We start from the raw sequence: 23,057 nt of genomic DNA on the forward strand, positions 1-23,057 counted from the left end.
AGTCAAAATTTTGAACTTCTTAGTGATAGATATAGCACTATATGAACGCTTTCTAAGGCTTCAGTTAGCAGGGTTACAAACTCCAGATGATTGGAGTTTACCAACAACATACCCTTTGGTATCTCATTTTTGACATTCAAAGTGACGTGAATTATGCAGTGGAATATTAAAACAAAAAATGTCAAAAACTAGGGTTTCAGCCCAACTTGACATTCAAATTCATTATCTCTTTAGAATCACTTAATAATAATATAATTTTGTCTTGATAAATTTTCTCCCAAAAATAACAACCTCATGACAAAGGCTACAAATCATATATGTAAGACACCTCCTCAACTCCGAAAAACTGGAAACCCTAAAGTAATGTAATCAAACTTTTTTATACGGCCAAACATGGCTAGTAAAAATAAATGGATTGTTTTCTAAGAGGACATCTCCCGAGGGTCGGACTAGGCCGTAGGTCATGGTGCTCCTCATGGTGCACGTGGTGGATGAGGAGGTCGTGAACCTCGCCTAGATTGGGTTTGTGATTTATTGTGGAAATGTTGGTCATACTGAGTCTTTTTGTTATAAGAAAAATGATTATTCTCCTTCTGTTCATCACACTTCTAAAGAACTGAGTTATAATAATTCTTAGTCCGCTTCTACTTCTTCAAATGATGTACTCAGTCAGATTTTGCACAAGCTCAATAACATGACTCATGGGAGTTCTTCTATGGAAACTTTTGCTTTAGGTAATTCAATATGTGCATCACCATCCCCTTGGGTTATTGATTCTGGTGTTAGTACACATGTCATATGTCTGGTATACAATCTCTCTTATCTAATTTTGTGGCTTCTAAATTTGTTGTTCATTTGGCTAATATTTCTACTCGCACTGTTTATGGTTCTGTCACTATTCATCCTTCCCATTCTTTTTTTTGGTCTAATGGATTGCTTATTATTGATTTTCATACCAATTTACTATCTATCAGTCAACTTTCCAAATCCCTTCAGTGTTTAGTAATCATGACCTTTTTTGGCTGTGTTTTCCATGACCTCGAGACGATGATGGTGATTGGTTCGTGGCATGAAAAAGATGGTTTATTTTATCTTGATGGTGATTCACCCCCTTCTGTCCTTAGTGCTTCCGTCTCCTTTACAGTCTTTAGTGCTTTCGTCTTCTTTACCATGACATTCTCGCATAGGTAATCCTTTATTGGCCTTGTGTCTGTTTTAAAATGTGAGGCTTGTCAACTGGGGCAAACATCACTGTGCGAACAGAACAACATTCGTGATAAGTCGTAGTCAGAACAACATCAGCCCAATAAATTTTAGGTACAACCATAGGAAACATGAGAGTGTGAGCAACATCTAATAAATGTCTATGTTTGCATTCAACAACACCATTTTGTTGTGAGGTATGAGAACATGTATTTTGATGAATAATGTAATGGTTAACACAAATTTTTTCCATAAAGATTATATATATTCCAAAGCATTGTCTGAACGCAAAAATTTAATAGGCATTTAATAGGCGTACCAAACTGAGTAGAAATATGATTGTAAAAAGTAGTGAAAATATTGGGCAAACCAAAACGATCTTTCATTAAAAATAACAATATCATCCGAGTACAATCATTTATAAAAATGACGGAGTAAAGAAAAACATACACACTTTTGACTCTAACATGGTCCTCCCCAAATATCAGTATGAACAAAATCAAAATGACTTAGACTACGAAGTTCCACTCGACTAGGAAAAGAACTAAGATGATGCTTGCCCAGTTAACAATCCTCACATTCTAAAACAGACACAAGACTCAATTGAGGCAGAACTTGACGAAGCTTTGCCAATGAAGGATGACCTAAGCAAGAATGCCCAGAGACAGAAGCACTTGAGACGGAAGCATTAAGGACAGAAGGAGGTGGGTCACCATCAAGAAAATATAAACCATCTTTTTCATGCACTGAACTAATGTTTTGATGTCTTGGAAAACACAGCTAGAAGAGGTAAATGTTACTGAACACTGAAGGGATTTTGTAAATTGTAAATTGTAATTGTAAGTTGACTAATAGATAGTAAATTGGTAGGGAAATCAGGAACAAGCAATCCATTAGACAAAGAACGAGAATGGCTAAGATTGATAGTGTCAGAACCATAAACAGTGCGAGTAGAACCCTCAACCAAATGGACAACATATTTAGAAGCCACAAAATTAGAGAAGAGAGATGGTATACCAGACAGTGTACTAGCACCAGAATCAATAACCCAAGCAGGGGACGGTGACGCTACACATGGGCAGAATTACTTGAAGCATCCAAAGTTGCCATAGAAGGACAGGAGTCATGGTATTGAGCTTGTGCAAAATTTGACTGAGTACATTATCCAGAGGAGTAGAAGCAGACTGAGAATTACTAGAACTTAGTTCATCAGAAGTGTGATGAACAGAAAGAGCCTATAACAAACTGGCTCAGTACGACCAACATTACCACAATAATCACAAACCCAATCTGGACGGGTCTACGACCTCCAAGTCCACCACGGCCTTGGCCACCTCTTCATTCTCTTGAGCGCTGGTTTGATACTCCAAAGGATGCTACAAGATCTCCAGTAGTCGCGTTCTGAGAATGCGATTCAGCATCGGTATAGGCTATTGAACCAAAAGCTCTGATAACCAATTGATGAAGCCGAAGCAAATAGATAAAAGTATGTGAAGCTCAGTTGACTTTGTATTGATTATGTACGAATTTTCGGCTGAACTTATCCTTTTACAGAGTTTACGTAACTTGAATTAGAAATCCTATTGAAAGGAGAATCATGCTTAAACTAGAATGAATTATCTGGAACTAATGTTCTAATTAAAAGTTGCTAAAGAAAATAAAGAAGAATCCTAATTAATATTCTAATACTAATGAAAGAAATCTAAATAACAATGCCAGCGAGACTTGTGACGATCCTGTTGCACCATGTATTCAATGAGTTAATGTACTACACTATTGGGAGTAGCGCCAAGTCAGTTCCACTTGGCGGCCACATTGAGAGTTGCGTCACAACGGCGCTAGGAGTGAGCATTGTGACCCCAGGTGTGAGCACCACTTGACTCGAGATGTAGAGAAGAGGGCCCATCCAATTAGGGTTTGTTTGGGACCTCACCAGGTTTCCACACACCGATTTGTAATCTCGTGATTGTCACCCAATGTAGGATGGTGAGAGCTGCTATAAACGGTGGACATAGATGGTGTGTATGTATATGAAGGTACTTCTGTCAAAATAAGAAAAACATCAATTATATCTACTAGAATCGTGATCATACACAATTTTTTTTTTCTTTGATGAATTTAAAAAGTATGAATAAATTAGATATGATAATTGCTAAATATTTCATCAAACAAAAGAAACTAAAAAAACAGATTGGGAGAAAAATAAAGAAATCAAATGAAGTGGTAGTGTTATAGGAGTATATCATAGTTGTACACATGTGACATGTGGAGTCTTTTCTGCTTAGTAAATGCAAAAAAGAGTTTGTATAGAGGCCCCACTTCCTATTTCCCTAAGTAATAAAACACTTCCTTTTGTCATAACGAGAGAGAGAAGCACTACAGAGAAAAACCATGAGCGGCTTAAAGAGTAAGAATGTTTAAAACCTAGAGTAAGATCAAATGGTGCATGATACTTGTAGAGAGAGAATACACTAAAGACAACAACTGGAGTGGAAGAAATGGTAAATATTTGCATAAACCGGAGACAGATAGATCTTAACTCGTATTTATGTGAGGGTAAAATTGTAAAAATACGGTACAAAAGAGTAGGTGAGTATAGAGCTGTTACTCGACCTAAAGCAATTAAAGTAGTTTAAATATTTTGTAACATGGATAGCCGCCCAAAGGTACTATTCTATGCAACATGCACACTTCAATTTTTTATAAGAGTCCATGTCCGACACATGGACACAATGACGTTCCTGTCGGACACAGGGGCACATAACACATGATTTCAAACTAAATTTTCATTTAAAACCTAAAAGAGTAAAAACATAATGTAATAGTTACAACTCAATGATATATTGTCACTTTCATAGTAACTTATGGTTGTTAATTCTGTTATTTTCCTAGGTACCCTCTGGAGCTACGCAAGGAGAAACCAAGCAAGAATAAGGTATATCCGTCAATGTACTAATGCCTTGTTTGTAGTTATTCATGGTCTTTTGATCGAAATCACTATATAGTCCCACTCCTCATTTTTCGCTAGAGGTGGTCTTGGTCCGTTGATGATGGTCAACTCATAATTTACCACATCTAACTGGTTAGTGTTAATTTTTTCAAAATTACCCATGTCAAATATAGGGATGACCCACTTGCTTTAAGTTTTTTTGTTTCCTACTTGGTTAAATTCTGTTCATTAATATATTCAAGTAACTAGTTTGCAAGAAGTGGGTCTCATAGAAAGAAGCTACTAGCTTGTATGTGTCCTTTAACAGTTTCTCATGGAAGATGCTCCGTGATGCGTCATGCCTTACTAGAAAGTGGTAGTAGTTTTACCCTACTACATAATGGGGTTCATTGATGTTAGTAAGCGGCCTCCAAGGTTAGAAGAATGATGAGAACAATGACTCCGAAATACCCATCAAGAAAGCACTTGTGAGAAGAAAATTATCCATACTCCCCTCTCTGTTCTCGCATAGTGCACAAATATTGTGAAGATCCACATGTCTTTGATTCAAGATGTTGATGACAATCCAACAAAAGATGACACTTTAAAGGGAATAGAGTAGTCCATCTCTATCTGCTTGTAAAGAAATTATGACACCTCGTAAATATTGAAAAACATACTTGTTACTCAAGTCTTGATAGGAGGACCGAATTGTTGACTCGTCTTTATTATTCCACACTCAATTTCTTCTACCCACCTTCCTAATTTTTTCCCATTTTAGATAGAATACGATTAAAGAGGTTGAAATTGTCTAACCATGGAAAGGCTATAACTAAGTAAAGAATTGGAAACCTAGTTATAAGTTCTTCTGGGACTTGGCTAAGTTCAGATTTAGAAAGAATGTTGATTTTGAAGGCAACATGTGACATTCCACAGAACTGGGGACTTTAATTAAAAAGTATGCAAGATATAAATTCATCATGGCTTATCTTGAAACTTTTTATGGTTCATCATTGGGTGTTCAGGCATAAATAATTTATAATTACTATTCCTTGATTATAGTTGGCTGTACAGGCAAAGCGGAGGTCAGATCGACGAGACAATGGATGTTCTCTTGATAATAGTAGAACTCAAGGGGATATAGAGATGCTTGACCCAAATGAAAGAGATGAGAATTTAGAGAGCTATGAAGAAGCACCTGACATGGGAAGTGGGACAGACGAATTATCTCATAATATGAAGAAAAATCTTAGCTTTTCTGATGGTGGGCTTGATAAGTTATCTGATGGAGGGCTTCAAGAAAGTTATGAGAATTCCGGCTTGCAAACATGCAGTACCCCTGAGGTTAGTTGTGCCACATAAAGGTTGAGTTAAAAGTTTGTTATCTTTAACAGTTTTATGTTGTCTTAGTTATTCTTTGAACTATTTAAACTTCTAGGTAGTGAAACCTTGTGGACGGATAAATTCTTGTATGGCTGTTGGTCGAGATATATTATACATTTATGGAGGGATGATGGAGGTTAGGGATAGAGAGATCACACTTGATGATCTGTACACTCTAAATCTCAGCAAACTTGACGAGTGGAAATGCATCATGCCGGTATGTTACAATATACTTCTTGCTTCAGATAGGTTTTATACAATCTGGTTGATTCTTTTCATGGATTCCAGTATTGTATGAGTCATATTGCATACAATTGGCCCTCTTATCTATTCTTGTATGCCACCAATAAATTAGCGAGTTTAATAGGGCAGGAATACCTGTTGGGTCTGATTTACTGCTGAAATTCAGGCATCTGAATCTGAATGGCTAGAAGTCTCTGAGGAGGACGAAGATGAGGACGAGGATGATAGCGTGAATGAACAGGACAGTAGCGAAAGTGAAAGTGAAGATGCGAACGATGAAGACGATGTAGAGGTATTCTCCTCAGTTTCAACTTTAAGTCACAACATCAGAAGTATTGCTTTAGCAATGTCATATTGCTTTATGAAATTCATGTATTCTTAAGTAAAAGACTCGGTGTTATCTTACACGAGTTTTATGGTGAATGGATTCCTTTATTGTGTAAAGGGATCCAAATAATTTGGCATGAATTAGTTGCTTTTTGTACGTCGATAAAAAGAGTATGGAGTGGATTCTAATAGTTAGTGATTGCTTTTAGATTCAAATCATTTTTAGGAAGAAATAAATTCCCCGCCTACTTGTAGATGAACATGTCTGTCAAAGGAGAAAAAGAGGACATAAAACGTTACTTGTCTCATAATACCTGTGTCATTTTTAGTAGGTAGTAACAGTTTAACATTTTATATACAATCAGATGCCATATTTGTAGGCCATTTTGTAAGAAAAATACTATAAATCCTGTGGTATGAAGTATGAAAAGTCTGATGGCCTATAATAATTTTGGTAAACTACGAACTTTATTGGTTCTATAGTTTCATAAGTTGCAGAATTAGCAATTTTCATAAAGCAGAGGAAAAGGATAAAAGGCAATCAGACTTATCAGACATATAATCATGTGTAGGGTTCTTTAATTGACCCGTCTTGAATCTATCCATCCTTTATACGCCGATTCTCTAATAGTCGAAGTTTCTTACTGCACCTGTCCATTGACATCCCTATTCACATGAAAAGATAAGTGTAAATTAAGATCTTCTCATTGAGGTGTGGGTTCTAAATAGAATATGGTTTTTACTTGATAATCCTTTATATCTTTCTTCTCAATGGAAGTTGAGTTCAAGCGGAAAACCACTAAAGATTTTGCACTGCTACATCTAATATTTGACATGAAAAATTGTTCTGTTTGAGAAGTTGAGTCCATCTTCGATCTTATTTTCAATAATTGGCTTTAAAAAAAAAAATATTTTGGAAACTAAAGCAATTAATATATGTCAGTGTATTTTGTAATATCATATTTTTCATTATATTCAGAAAATTAAAAATGTTGACCTTGATTTTAATTATTTGCTTTTTGATTGGTTCTGTTGTTGTACATGAAAAGGCTAGGGAGGATTCGGTAAAATCAGTTGAAACGGCTGATGCTGTTTCTGTTATTAAGGGAGAAGTTAAGAATCTTCGCCGGAAGGAGAAACGATTGAGGATCGAGCATATCAGAGCAAATCTTGGTCTTTCTGATTCTCAGAGGACTCCAACGGTATCAATTCCACTGAAATACATTCATGTGTGAAACTGCTTGTAGTTAATTACAAATTTGTGATAGTAAATTGTCATTTCAGACCAAAGTAACGTGGACCGGATACGTATAGCCATAGGACACTCGTGTCGGACACACGGACACATTATGCATACAATTTCAAACTATGGAAATCCTTCAAGATTATAGAGAAATCTATTAGCGTAGTCATAACTTTGTGATATCCCACTTGCATAGTTTTCTGTAATGAGGTGCGTTGTGAGGTCTTGGGCCCAAGAAATAGTTGTATAACCAAAAAGTAATAATAGGATTTTTTATTTATTTTTATTTAGTTGTGTCCTTGTTCGTATAGGTCGCCATGTCAGACACACTGTATCTGTGTCAAACACTGACATATGTGTCCGTGTCAATGTAAACAAATTGTCCACATTGTCTTTGATAAAATAACCAAATAACTTTTTATTACTATTTTTAAGAACTCATCAAGTTTAGAACAATTCAGTATATTAAGATGGATCGTATATATCCATTTTCTGTTATTAATATGGTTGATAGCTCATATGATATTCAGCAAATTGGTTTTCTTTTCCTTCTTTTTTGTTTGTTTTCTTTTTTTGTTTTCTGTTTTTGTACTTTAATTTCTTGGGTGCTTGATTTATCCATTGTTTTTTTGGTAATTAGATTTATGCAATTATTTGGTAACAATGTAGGGACTTTAGTACTTTCCGTATGTGACAATCTGTAAGTCATTTTTGCAATTTTCTTGCTCTTGATATTAGGTTCCTAATTGTTCTTAGACAAATAAGTACAATATAGAATCCAATCCTAGATGTATGAAGCTTGAATGCAGTATTTAGTTTCTAGGTTGAATATCTCCAACATGATATTTTCGACCTGTTTCGATCATCCACAATTAACAATTTTACTTTTTACACTAGGGAACCGTTAGGTCTTTTGATTTTGCATGTGTTGAGTTTTTTTTTAGCATAGTCCCACATAGGACATTTAAAGTCTTAAATGATAGTTTATATGTTCCTGAGGCCGCTCCACTCAATGTAATTGTTTTGAGTTGGATGCTCCAAGGGTTACGAACTTAAGATGGCATCAAAGCAGGATATTTCCGTATTTGGTCCAAAAAGCCCGTTTCTCCATGTCATCCTGTTTTATTATTTTTATTATCGTGCATTCAGCCTCAAAGTCTCCACAATTTCTTTTATTGGCCCTTGAGTATAGAATTTCTTCATTTAGTTCACCATTTAGAAAGGTGGTTTTCACATTCATTTGATATTTAATGGATGTAATTCTAATGGGTGTTATTCTCGGTAATGGTCTCTAGGTGTCAAAATAGTCCAAGTCTTCTTTTTGCCTATATGCGCTTGAATATGCGTTTTTAACTTATGGGTTTGTTTCCTGGTGGAATGTCTATAAATTCCCATGTATGGTTTTCCATAATAGATTCTGTATCTCTATTAATAGCCTCTTTTCCATTAAGGAGTTTTGGAGTAGACATAGCTTCGTTATAGACTTATAGGTTCGTTCATTTCCTGTTTATAACTTGATACTGTGATCTGATGCTTGTCTTTGAATATGTCCTATGCATCACTGATCCATTCTTTGCTCTACATTCTTTATTAAAGCCAGGAGAATCTCTGAGGGATTTTTACAAGCGTACAAATCTCTATTGGCAAATGGCTGCGCATGAACACACTCAGCACACTGGAAAGGTTTGTTTCCTTTATCAAAATCTGTGAGCTCCTTAGATTGAAAATTTAAGCTTTAATAGTGTGACTGTAACTAGTGAAGTTTCCAAATGGTTTATTGCACGCATTGGATGGTAATAACCTTGATGACAGTCACAACAGTGATTTTCTCTAAATTGGTTAATTTCGGTTGTATTATCGTTTTCCCTATTAGTTGTTCTTATTTCAACAATTTACTCTTTAAGTTCTATCATCCGTCGTGCAGTAGGAAACTTGAAAGCGTAGCTTGGGAAGCCATAGGCCTCCACCTACCAACTTATTTCAACAATTTACTCTTTAAGTTCTATCATAAGATTTTGTTGCTACTATTTGTTAATTTCAATTCAAGTCTACCTAAACCCCAGTGGTTCTTATTTGGCGGTTAAAGGATCTTGATTGTAGTGACCTTAACCATGTGTACCAAGTGTTTTATATGGTCACGCTCTTCAAGTTTTGCTGTTGTACCAAGTAAAATAGTTTCAGTGAGCCCACAGTGAAACAAGATTTTATAAGGAATAGGGGTAGATCTTTTTCTTTGGTCTCTTTGGCAACCTGTTTCTCTCATTACAAATGATCTTCCCTTGTAGTGTCATTTTTATGTTGACATGGTTTCACATTAAACCTCTCAGTAAGGATGAGCATATTGTTTGAGGTGAGACCATTCGTTGAAAATTGACAAAGGCACATTATAATTGCATAGCGACCTTGAAGGAAAAGTGATGGGGGAGTACTACAGCTCCTAGCTTAGTTGGTCAATGTGCACCTCATTTTCAAGGAATGATTGCTTAGTGAAAGAGGTGTGGGGGTGCTTTGCCTCCAGACTATCAGCCGGTTCCAACACTCGGTGTTCTTGTCTGCGCCTAGGGGACATTTAACAGGATAGGGATTAATGATTATGAAAATTGCAAATAGATAAATGTCTTAAACTTATATTGCAGAGTAATGACCTACAGCAATCATGTATCTGTCTCTTTCATTTCATGGAAAAGCAGCTTTGGTTGCATTACTTGTCTTTAGGAAATTCTTTGTGTGTGGAATGTTCGAGGAAGCAAGAATAAATAACCCAAACAAACAAGGGTGATTCCTGGTGTGTAAGCTGTGGTACCGATAGTCCGAGATCTGGTAGGGCTGTTTGCATTGGTGCTACTGAGAGAAGAGGAAATATCTCGATCAGCTCGACTCTCAGGTAAGAAAAATCAATAGGCCAAATTCTTCGTAGACATTGATCCAGATTTTCTGCATCTGGTGTCTAGGGTATCAATGGGCAGACCTGATCAAGGGGTACAGGATACTGGTATGGAGAATGGTGGAGATCAGGTGTGGTTGGTGAGACAGGGAGATGACCGATGAGGTGGAGAGTAGGGAGGTTCAAAACTTCAAAATCCTATTGGGGTGAGACTGGTGGGGGTGAAGGAGATGTCTTTGAAGAGTTATTATTTTGTCAAAGCAGTTTAAATCTTGCTGCTGGAAACAGGTGAGATAGGTCTGATGAAGCTGTCTTCTGTCAGGAAGGAGATATAGGTGGTAGGTGTGAACTGAGTTGTTACGCTCCAGTGGTTTAAATAAGCCAAGTTGAGCCGGTTCATCGAGCACACACTTGCAGTCATCAATGGGTCGTGAATGTTTTCATATTAAAGATTCCGACCGAAGACACAATCCGCTCCTTACGGCTAGAGCTAGACACCTGAGAGTCAATATTAGTGCAATATGCACAGATCTGATGACTGATCGTAGGGCGATTATTTTCCGGAAATCGAAGAACAGGTGCATGCTCATGATGTCCACGCCTAAAATAGTACTCAGAATATACAAAGAGAATCCACTAGTGTGAATATTTATGTCCCATAACTAGAGATGGTTTTTTCGAAGTGTATGCCCGCACAATGATGGATCAAAATGTTAGTCCGCTTGGAACCTGTAATAAAGATTGAGGGCTCATGGAATTGAGAGCAGGAGGCCAATTTGAGGAGTGTTAACCCAAATACCATTTGTTTCACCCAACCACGTAGACTTTATGATTGACAGATGGGGGACAGTAACTGGAGGGGCAATATTCCGTCAGTGTCCTAAAGACACATACGTGACAGAGCCGGATTGCACCGAAAGATCATTATCAGAAAGGGAATGGAGCGTAAGATAATAGCTCTAGAACTGATTTGGTCAGTTTTGGTCAATTCATGACAGTTTCTTCTGTTTGACTATTCAGTTCATTGAAGTAGTTTGGGAACTGGATGATGACCTTGTACATCAGTATTTCAGTAATAAAAGGACTCCTGTACCTATTTAAAATAGGTGTTCCATTTAGAGCAGACTTCTAGGTCTAAGTATGTCTCCTTCTATGTGATAACTTCTATTTTGATGTTGATCCTTTTTTGATAAGGAAAGAGGAAACCCTAGATCGAAAACGGTTTTTTGGTAGCTAAGGAAATGTTATTTTAGGGCTTTCCATAAGTCATTATATATAGGAGGCAACAATTGAGCGTAGGAGGCCACTCTCTGGTTGGTCGTCTTTTGGTCATCTCTTCTTCCCCACTCATTATGCTATTCAGCCCCATAAATAACTACGACAGATTTGATTCCTGAAGAAGGATACATAGGCAGCCACTTTGTGGTTCAGTCCATAATATCAAACACTCATATTGGTTTCGGCAGATACGCTTTGAACTATAACATGGTGTGAAGACAAGTCAGTAGGGGATCGTGGTAACCTAGAAAAAATCTCCACATCTTTTGCTGCCGTTTGTGGGATACTTGTGGATTTCGGTTCAAAGCATCGAATCTGTAATTAATTAGAGCACTAAATATTGGTGAAAGCAGTAATCATTAGCGATTTATGGGGGAGAGAGAGAGAGGTTATAATCAAAAAAATTATTAACTTGGTCAATGGGGGATGTGTTTCCAACTTCAAAATTTTGTTCACTTTTATTCTTTTCACAATTTGACCGATCCTAACGAGTGTTTAAAATGTGAACACGGGCTATTTGCCCATTTACTTGTTGTTCATTTCCATTAAGGTTTCATAGTTTTGAAACTGACCCCGGAATTAGAAGTACAAAAGTAAGTGGTTCTTGGTTCCTAGACCACTATGAACCAACCGAGAACGGGTTTGTTGACATCCCTATTCTGTATATCCCCAATCTGTTGGTGAGGAGAGTATGCCTAAGAATCCTGATACTTTCCCGCATAAGGTCAGTCCAAATGGGTGGGTGTTTACCACAGATAATGTGATATATTTTGTTGACTATGATGGCAAAGACTTGACTATGATGGCAGAGATTAAGGGAGATTCTGAGTTGGGTCCTGTGGTGATAGAAAAATTAATTGATGGGAAAAGAGAAGAATGATTATATCACTAGTTTTGCCAGTCCTGCCAATGGTCCAACCAATTTCAGTTGTGGATGCAGATACTATTGCCTAACATTCTCTTGGCTAGTAAAAATGATAACTTAATTATGGTGGTTGGCTTCTCGTGCTGTGGTGGAATTAGCGGTGACTTCGGATCGGATCGGATCGGATAAAGGGCTTTCGGAAAATTTTCCAATTTTTTTTCGGATGACAATATTCTTTCCAAATCCGATCCAATTATTTTTTGAATGACAATTTATTTTCCGAATTAAAAAAATTGGAAAATTTTCGGAAATTTCGAAATCGGAAAAATTTGGAAGTAAATTGGAAATTGGAATTATATAATCGGATTCTCTTTTAGGATAACCATTTTTTATCCAGTTCATACATTCATTTTAACAATCATCTTGAAATGTAGTAATTCAGTAAACAATTTAGACTTTTTAACACGTTCATTCAACAAGTTTTTTCTTCATGTTAATGCATTAATACAGTAAATAGGAAGATGGGAGAAAGAGACAATGTTCTACTTTTATAGAATGACAATATTGATTTCTTGAAGTTGTGAGAGAGAGACAATGTTCTACTTTTTTAGGGTTTTTATTTGGTTTGTAAACTATGTGTAGTTTTAATTTAGTAATTATATAAAATATACGGCTATATGTTAAAAATTCGGAAATTAATCTGATATCGGAACACAAATGTCATTGCCAAATTCGGAAAAATATCAGATCGGAATTCGGAAAAAAGTGGCACCTCTAGGTGGAATAAGTATGCCGTGGTAGAATGAGTATATCACTATCTTGTTTTGCATGTTATTTCTATGAACTCAATTACTCAAGTATTCTTTATTGTTTGGGATAATAGTGGTGATACTTGAGTCCATTTGTTAATGCTTCGTCAATTTCTTCTTCGCTGATCTAGTTAACTTGTATATCTTTGGTATGTAGGAGCTCCGAAGAGATGGCTTTGATCTTGCTGAATCTCGATACAAAGAGCTCAAACCTGTCATTGATGAGGTGATACTTCAGTCTTTTAAGCGCATTCAAGTCCCCATCTATAAAATTGTCGTACTTCAGCTTATATGGGCTTATTGAGTAAGTATTTTTTTCATGTGAATTTCAGTTGGCCATGCTAGAGGCAGAGCAGAAGGCTGAAGAGCAACAAGGGGTGGAGATTAGTTCAAAAAAGAGAGGGAGCAAGAAAAACAAGTCACATGCCACACAAAGGTAGCCTCAGTAGAAAGATTATGTTGTTTAGAGATGAGAATGAACTGAAGATTTTGTGAGCTATTGTAGTGCCACTTGCCTACAATTATCCATGTTCATATGTATGAGAGGACACAATGTCAACATGCATAGGCAATCCAAATCAGATTTGATGAGTTACAACTGTCGGCACTTGTGCTATAATATTATTAAGGTACGTAGTAGAATGCGCCATAATATTATTAAGTCATAGATATTGCACTTGTTTTGCTTGGTTCCATTGATGTTGCATGTAGAGTATTTATTTACTTTGGAGCTGTCTGCTTAAAAGTTGTAATATTGTTACTTGAAAATTCTTATGACAGCAAAAATAGTCTGTATAACCCATAGTTTGTACCCGTGACTTTCTCGTATGATTTCCTGGAACAAGGAGAGGTTCAGATTCATGCAAGTATGCAACCTCTAATACGGTTGTGTCATTCTTTTCTGTCAAAAGCTGGGGGGCGGGGGGGATATACATCATCAGGGAGTGACCCAATGACAAAAATGCCGAAAAAGTAACTCTCAGGACACTTTTTTATTTTTGTAACTCTCAAGGACTGGATAGATGGAAGTTCAAGTATACCCTTGACGCGAAATAAAAAATGGATCGGATAGATGAAATGTCAAGTATACTCCTGACGCGAAATAAAAAACAGATCGGGTAGATAAAATGTCAAGTATATTCCTGGCGCCAAATAATTAATGGCCCGGTCGAGCCCAGATACGAAACGACGGTGCATTTAGTATGAACATTGAATGTTCATAGTCTTTGGGTATAAACATTGATTGGGTATGAACATTCGATGTTCACAGTCCTTGGGTATGAATATTGATTGGGTATGAACATTCAATGTTCATAGTGAACATTCAATGTTCACAGTCCTTGGGTATAAATATTGATTGGGTATTAACATTCAATGTTCATAATCTTTTAGCTATGAACATTCAATGTTCATAGTGAACATTCAATATTCATAGTCCTTGGGTATGAACATTGATTGAGTATGAACATTCAATGTTTATAATCTTTTGGGTATAAACATTCGATATTCATAGCATTGTACAAAATATTCCGATATATCGTGATATTTGGAGATATCTATCCAGATTTCAGAGAAAGATATATAAATATCACGATATGTTCAAAGATATATACGACTGCAAATATTAGTGATATTTTGATGATATTTGTGATATTTGGAGATATTTTGAGAATATTTGGTGATATTTTGTATATATAACAATTTTATTTAATATTTATCATTATATTTCAAATAAATATAAATAATGTATCATGATATATCAAGAAATATCCATAATATCTACGATATTTGTCGATATTTTGGATATATCTATGATATTTGCATGTGAAACAATGTCAAATATCTTTAAAGGGATATATCCACGATACATATCCAGAAATTGAATATCGATAAATACCCATATCCTGATATTTTGTACTATGATTCATAGTCCTTGGTCCTTTGGGTATGAACATTCAATGTTCATAGTCTTTGGGTATGAACATTGATTGGGTACGAACATTCAATGTTCATACATCAATATATTGTATAAGGTACATTCACCTATTTGGATATGAACAATCATTGTTCATACACCAGTAGAAGGTATGAACACTCATTGTTCATAGTAAAATGACAGAAAAAGTAAAATTGGAAAATATTTATTTGAAATCTGGGGCATTTGTCTTTGAGGGTTATTTTCACGAAAGGGTATAACTGGCATTTAAAAAAGAGTAAAATGGTCGGGCCAACTTATTTTGTCCTTGAGGGTTACAAAATTTGAAATCGTGGGTTCGTGAGTTACTAATTTCTAAAATTTGTCCTTGTGAGTTACTCACCAAAAAGTGTGTCCTCTAGATTTCATTTTCTCAAAAATTGGGTGTTAGGCCCAATTACTTGATACATCATTTTCCTGTCCACAAGACACCAGGACCTGATTGGTCCACGTCACCAAATGCAATAAGGGGGCTTGCACTACAGCACTTCAAACTAAAAGAAAATCAAATCAAAAGAATGCAAAAGATTCTGTACTATTTATCTTCTCCGTTCTTCTACCGTATCAAATTATGGCAAGCACCAAATTTTAGTGTTATTTTAAATGGGGTCTTAGTGTTTTAAACAAATATGTAAGGAGATAGAAATTTTGTTTAGGCAGATTAAGGTCAAGTCAATGTTGTAGATGAAAAATAAAAAATTGGGTTAACTATTACCACCCTCCCACCCCTAGATGGGAAATTAGGGTCTCCCCCCTCCCCTCCCAATATGCACACAAATTGGGTTGACCGTGTGTTTTTTTATGTGTATTTGGCAGGGCGGGAAGGGGTGGGGGTGGGGGTAATACTAGTTAACCCTAAAAGATTTCTTGAAGATGAAGAACTGGACTTGCTGGTTCATTCATGGACTCGCAACGACTACTTGAAAATCCAAACCTGATATCAAGAACGATACTGCCTCTTGTACGCGTGACTGTCCATGAACTAGAATGCGTTTTAAGAGGCATTATCTAGTTCATGAACGATAATGGGTTTCCAAGTAACTTTGAGAAACAAAAGCATTCCATGTACAAACAACCACGCATACAAGAGGCATTATTGTTCAAGAACTAGAGGTATATGTTGTTGCATACTTGTATTAGTGTTTGAATTTCAATTCTCTAAGTTAGTAACATGAACAAACACATTCCTCTGTTACTTAGATCTACTATGGGAGTTATGCATTCTCCGTTCCACTTGTTTTTGAAAAAATCTGGAAGTGCAAACTAACCTTGAAAAGAGCTGCACATTGTTTGTTCCATTTATCTTTTCTAACTTTTCGTTTAATTTACTGTATGGCCCAAAAATATGAATAGTGATCTCACAGATGTCGACTAGTTTTATTCTTGGATCACACGGAATAGATATGAGTTTTTATAGATCAAGGTCATGACCGGTTGGTGTGTCCGGTAACTCTCTCTCCTATGCTGGATCTCATGGTTCTCTTTCGCTCTGAGAACCCTAAGCTTTTCTCTTGCTCCCGATCCCCTTCTACAATGTCCTCCATCCCTTTTTAATAATGCAGACCTTTCCTCCTATTCTAGCGATTCGTCTTCTCTTTCATCTGGCGAACCCTATTCCTCTACATGGCTCCTTGTCCGCCATGTAGTTTAGGGAACCCATTCTATGTCAAGACTACACCGGGGTTAGCACACATATGGCTTGTAGGGGATTTTCTGAGTATCCCCTGATCCTCCTCTGTGCCTTGTGATTCAGGAGCCCTGTTCTTGAAAGAGAAGGGATGGGATGATATAGAGTTCAGGGTTGAACCACTTGGCGGCTGCCTACGTATCTCCTTGTTTATTTAGGAGAATCAAATCCTATTTTGTGTAGTTCCTAAGAGCGAATCCCTATAGTCTATATAGGAAGAGCTTTGAGAGTCCTAGGGTTAGGGATGTCCTCACCGCTTGTGAGTTCCCTTCCATCTTTGGACTTTACCTTCCTATTAGGAATCCTCTCCTTATGGAAGTCTGAATCTAGACCATATTTTATTAGAGGTAGGTTTCCTTGTTGATCATAATGTCCCATCGTACATGGGAAGATTATATCTAAAAGGTAACTCTTAAAGATGTGCCACCACGATTCCTTCTTTATCATCAAAGATCACCCTCTTCAGTTTCCTTATGTTCAGGAACTGTCTATATCAGTTCCTAACGACTTGTAGAACTGTTATACTTAGAGGCGGTCAGTCATGTGCCTGACACATGCCTACTAAACACCCGTGCTAAACACAAGATCACTTATTCGCAGAATTGATCTGATGGTCCTCGTCTCATTCTAGACATCTATAGTCCTGGGTTATTTCCCATACATGTGTCATCTATCCAATGACGGGAAATCCCCCTTACAGATGCCCCCTCTTGTGCCATCTAGCACGTGGGCGCTTGAAGCGACACTGCTTTTGGCACGAGAATCTTTTTGCTAAACAGTTGTTGGAACTGCTTATGTACTCAACTAATTGAGGCTCTGAAAAGACGGCTCGAACAGACACACCGTTTCCCAAAAAAGGTAATGATGGCAGTTCCATCCCGAAAAGGTGCAATGCTTGATCGTAACCGTCCATCTTATCTGTATATAAAGGATCTGGTGTGAGAACCCTCAATATCTCTTCCGCTACCTTTTCACTGTGTACTGAACCCTTTGATCTCCCGTTTAGGGTTTAACCAAAACTTGAAACTTTCTCTCTTTTCTGATCATGAATCCTAATTAGTCACTGTATTAACCTAAAAACTCTTACTTTTTTTTTTCCTTTTCTCTTACTTCTTTTTCTCTCCCTCCTCTAATGCGGCCTCCCCCCTTTTTCTCTCCTCCTCTTTTCTTTATATACCCCTCCCCCTCTCTCTATGCACCATTCATCTGTCTCTCCATCAGACGGTTCTCCCTTTGGCCGTACCACGGCCATGTCTGACTCGTAGGGTTCGCGACTCTACTTCTCTGCTCCCTATTGTAACATATTAAGCTACTCCACTCTTTTGTCCCGCTGACTCAGTCACGCCTATCCCATAATGGCCACTACAAATGCCCCTTCTCGACTTCGCGGTCATATGATTGACCCGAGGTCAAGAACTTCCCCCTCCTTATCTTCTCTCCAGCTAATACCTATTCCCCTTGGGAACCGCGAGCCGTGACAGGCACTCATCACGCGCGATTTTTCTGGTGGCCCCTTGTTTCCTGTGCTTACACGTGTCGTCTTTCGGCTGGAGTTCCAGCTGACGCTTTGATTTTCTCGCCGCCCTGAAATTACCTTTTTGCCCCTTTACTATTTAAACGACACTCCTTATTCATCTTCCCTCACTTTCTTCTCTCTCGCATCTTATTCCCCTCTCACTTTGCTCCAGTTCTCCATTTTTCTTTCCCTTCACTCCTTCGCTGGTGCTCCCGTGCCAACTTGTGGTGATCTCTCCGGTATTCTTCTTCCACTCTGGCTATCTTTCAAGGCCTCATCAGCTCTCTCTTCCCCTCAACTGGTACGTTTTTTTTGGCACTCTTCTCTTTAGTTGAACTGTCTTTTTCCTTTCTCTTTTCTTTCCTTGTTTTGAAATACTCCGACTTCTGGAATCTGTTCCTCTCCCCTACGATGTCCGACCGTGAATCCGGCAACTCGTCATCTTCCTGTTCAGTAGGGGCATCCTCTCCTCCGCCCCCTGCTTCCACTGCGACACCCTCCACTTCCGGCCGCCTCACTACTTTGCCGCTGCCCCCCTAGATCTCGTAGACCTAATTTAGATGCCCTTAGAGCTGCGTACGGTGTTCCATCCGATGTTCAATTGGAACATGTGTCCTCCATCACTCACTACCCCCATTTGGTTCCCCGCCGTTCGGGCTCTCTTGTCATCACGGTAGGCCAGATAGTTGCTGGTCTACGGCTTCCCCTTTCCCTCCTGGACGTCGAAGTTTGCAACCACTTTAACATTCCCCCTTGCCAAGGCATCGGTAATTTTTGGCAGATCATGTATGCCGCGAATTCCTACAATAGGACCCAAGAACCTAAGATCACCAGCTGCGACATCTACTCTCACTACTACCTCAAAACCAGCACCAAGGACGTATGCATTGGATATCAACCCTTTTGTGTTCGTCCTAAGAAACAATCTTTCCTTCTTCGTCTTATCACTTCAGATAAAGTCTGGCACCACTATCCTCTTTATGTCTCAGGAAACTTCTTGTCCGCGGATATTCCCTCCACCCTGACTCTTAATCATCTTGCCTTCCGACTTCGCGGTGAGTATTATCGTTCTTTTCCTGCAATTTGAAATGTTTTCCACTTAACCTATTAACTCACAACTGTTCTTATTTGCAGGTTGGCGGCCGGATTCCAAATCCCGGATTTACGACAACATCTCCTGTACCATTTTTACCAAGCTTCGCGAACTTGGTTCTGCCCAAGCTGACTTGTTAGGTATTTATCCTACCACCGCCACTCCCTTAGTACCCATTCCCATTCTCAACACCTTCCGTGGATTAACAGGTCCCTTTTTTCGTCCCCCCCCCTCCCAAAGAGCGAAATCCCCGTGCTTCTCCTCCTTTAAAGAAAAGGTCTCGCCCCCATAAGTCTCACCGCCCCTCTCTGTGAACTTCCTCACACTCTTCTGCCTCTCAAGTCCCTCAAGACCTCAGCACTTCCTCCATTCCCGACGATGTCCCATCATACCGCTCTATTTCCCACTAGGACGATCAATTCACTTCACTCCCATCTCCTCCAGAAGACATGGACGTTCGCAAGCAGAAGTTATTCGATAGCGATTCCGACGATGATGTGATGGAAGTACCACCCACCACCATGCGTGCACCGGTTGATCAACCGCCAGCCAAGAGGCCACGGACCTCCACATCTGAGGGGCCTGTCTTTGCAATTCATCAGGATTCCTTGCCTGAAAACCAAGCGCCAGCTTCTGCGCCGTCTCACCCCGCTATCTCCTCTCCCTGCGATCTCCGGATTGGCAAAGAACCCGCTCAGACTCCTGGCCCGGCATCCACTCTTGCGCCTGTCGAGGACTTCTGTCCCGTTTTTAATGTGCGCAACTGGAGAGTAAATACAGCGGACTCCGCTTTAGATAATGCTGCTGTGGCCTCCTCCTTGTTCTATAACGCTCACCTGCCTAAGGATATTGCTTATGCTGACGGGGGTACCTTTGACCAATACCGCACCTCGCTATACACAAACTGGGAAAGGGTATAACTTCCTCTCCTTTTTTTTTTTTACTCTACCTTTCTGAATAAGGTGAGCCTGGATATCTCCTTCATGATCCGCGGCCTTCTCCGCGCCAAGAACAAGGTGACCGCCCTGGAATAGGAACTCAACGGTCCCATTGGTTTGCGGGCGGCCTGTTCCGGACTTCAGACAGATCTGGTAGCTGCCAATTTGGCCAAAGCCCAGGCTCAGGACGAACTTAAAGCCGCGGAATCATCTCATCAACTATACATGGACTCCGTCAACGATCGCTTGCGCTGTCAAAGAGAGGACCTTCTCCACCATCACTGGCTAAATCTAGACGCCCTCACCCAACAGCATGAAAAAACCGTGGATGCACTCAGTCACGCCCACAAGGATGACATCGCCAAAATGATGGAACAACACCAGTCTGACATGATGGCTCTCCAGGACCGTTTCAAGACTTAGGCGGATAGGAGGGTAGCCCGGAAAGTCTAGGAGGAACTTGCTCGACTCACCCAGGAAGGCCGCCTTCTTCTAGAGAGACCTGCCGATCTAAGATGACTGACCCTACTGAAGTCGCCGGTGATCCTGCGGTAGCTGCGGATCCTTTTGGCATACCCGAGAACTTAGGGATGAGCGAGGACCCCCTTCCTGCCACAACTATACCGGAGTCCCCTGCTGCCGCTGCTGAAGTTACTGTTGCTGAAGACATGGCTGATTCATCAACCTAGGGAATGCCCTAGTTTTCTTTGTGTATCGAATATTTGTCACTAACTTGCGACCTGGATTTGCCAAGTTCGCATATTTTGCTATGCCTTTGCATCTTTGGTTCGTGGAGGGTTCTTCCCCCTCTGCGACCTTGACGAATTATGGGGACCCCTTTCTTTGCCCCCTGTATATCTAGCATCTCGGAGGGCTCATCCCCTTCCGCTGTTGGTAGGGGTGTGCACGGGTCGGTTCGGGTCGGTTTTGGGCTAAAACCAACCACCGAACCGACCCTGTCGGTTTATGCAATATTGTACCCGAACCGACCCAACCTTATAGACTTAACCGACCCACAACCAACCCGACTAGATTCTGCTCTAACCGATGCCCGACCAAAACCGACTGTTGGTCTGTTTACCCGATTATAACCAACCCGATCCCAAATTCTTATAACCTCTAGTCTTGAAATTGGAGGTGGTAAAACTTAAAAGGTCCAAGAAAAGGAGCAACCTTATTACGTGACCCCAGCTTTTCTTCCAAGAGGATTCGAATTGGTAGAGTATGGAAAAACAGTTTGAAAATCAAGGAGGAAGGAGCATCTGAAAAACATTTATTAATTGAGTTTGATGATAAGTCTCAGAAATGGGTTATTTGTGATTTGTGCTCCACAAATGGCACACTCTTGAATCATTGTTTGATTCATCCGAAAAAGTGGATGAGTCTTAGAGATGGGGATTTGATTAGAATTGGTGAAGTCACTTCATCGTTGCCATTCTTCAAGTGGAATCAAGAGAAGAAACAAGGCGTGTGTATACTTTCAACGCCTTTAAATACTCAAACCCCTATTGTAGTGAATTGGAGTTCGGCAAGGTGGGCGCCTCTTAGGCGAGAATCACGAGATGGTATGTCTTTAAGCAAAGGAAAATTTGGAGAGGATGGAGATGGAACAAGACAATGTGGATGGGTCTGTTGTGGAGAGACGACAAGGTGGTAAGCATACTGAGAATTTGGTGAAGATGGGGATGAAACAAGGCAATGTGGGTACTATTAGGAGGTCGATTTTGCCAAGGGGCGTCTAAGGCGGGGGTGGTGTGCCTTTAAGTAGTGAATATTTGGGGTCTGTTTCAGACTTTCAGTTGTTGATTTGGAGACTAAGATAGTTGGGGGTGATAAGGAAGAACCAAAGAAGGATTGAGTCATCCTAGTAGTTGTGATTATTTACAAGGTCACTTTTTCAAGAGCTTTCCAACCTTTCTTTGACGACAACTTCAACATGAAGTATCGTTTGACACTTGAGAGCTCCATATCTAAATACACTATTACTACAAAGAAAAAAGGATACGACCTTGCATGAGGATTGAGGAAGTTAGTCTCTACAAGGAAGCGGATATACAACTTCAAGTCGATAGAAGAGAATCATATAGGTGTACCCTCTTACTCTCTTGACATCGGGACATGCAAAACCCGAACTCGATTGAGTAGTATCCGGTCGTGGATAGGAGGACTATAGGAGCTGCAAATTTGCGGTGTTATGGCTAATGCCATTAAACCAACTATTTCTTATGTGAATGCTTTGCATCAAAAGATTCAAAGCGTTGAAGAAAAAAAAGCATCGTGAGATGGCATGTCCCAAATTCCCGTATAGATATAAGCATCACGGGTCTCAAATATTAACCATTTCACAAAGACAACATTATTTTCCAATAATAACGGACACAACACATGATAATATGGTAAGAGCCTAAGAGGATTCTAACGACAGAAATATATATAGTAAACAAGCCATAGATTGAGAGCAAAACAGATAGTATACCAACACATGAACACCATAATACTGAAGAAGTTTAAATAGAACTTCAAAACAAGCCTGACAATCAAGAGTCCTTGCAGAGTTGCAGGGATGTTCTTAGAATTTTCAAGGTTAACTTTCTCACTAGAGGCAACACTACAAGCCCATCCCTCGTACACATCCAGATTTCCATGATGTCAAATTACAATTCGATTAAGCTCCATTGTAATCT

At 39.1% G+C, this 23,057-nt stretch overlaps 1 protein-coding gene across 6 annotated transcripts in view; it reads left to right on the forward strand.

Moving 5' to 3' along the window:
- The window catches only part of LOC147493763 (Galactose oxidase/kelch repeat superfamily protein), a 33,025-nt gene extending 19,048 nt beyond the window's left edge, over positions 1–13,977 (forward strand). For 4 of the 6 annotated variants that reach the window (XM_086565133.1, XM_086565135.1, XM_086565138.1 and 1 more), the window contains 8 exons: positions 4,096–4,138; positions 5,195–5,476; positions 5,571–5,732; positions 5,925–6,050; positions 7,135–7,287; positions 8,925–9,011; positions 13,322–13,390; positions 13,497–13,977. In XM_086565133.1, the coding sequence (XP_086421259.1) occupies positions 4,096–4,138; positions 5,195–5,476; positions 5,571–5,732; positions 5,925–6,050; positions 7,135–7,287; positions 8,925–9,011; positions 13,322–13,390; positions 13,497–13,604 (1,030 nt within the window). In that variant the 3' untranslated portion in view covers positions 13,605–13,977. The remainder of the gene's footprint in view (positions 1–4,095; positions 4,139–5,194; positions 5,477–5,570; positions 5,733–5,924; positions 6,051–7,134; positions 7,288–8,924; positions 9,012–13,321; positions 13,391–13,496) is intronic. The other 2 variants (XM_086565134.1, XM_086565136.1) reach the window with 1 other exon arrangement.
- The last annotated feature ends 9,080 nt before the right edge of the window (positions 13,978–23,057 follow it).

The sequence above is a fragment of the Coptis chinensis genome, chromosome 6 (genome assembly GCF_015680905.1).
Source record: "Coptis chinensis isolate HL-2020 chromosome 6, ASM1568090v1, whole genome shotgun sequence".
In the NCBI taxonomy this organism is placed as follows: Eukaryota; Viridiplantae; Streptophyta; class Magnoliopsida; order Ranunculales; family Ranunculaceae; genus Coptis; species Coptis chinensis.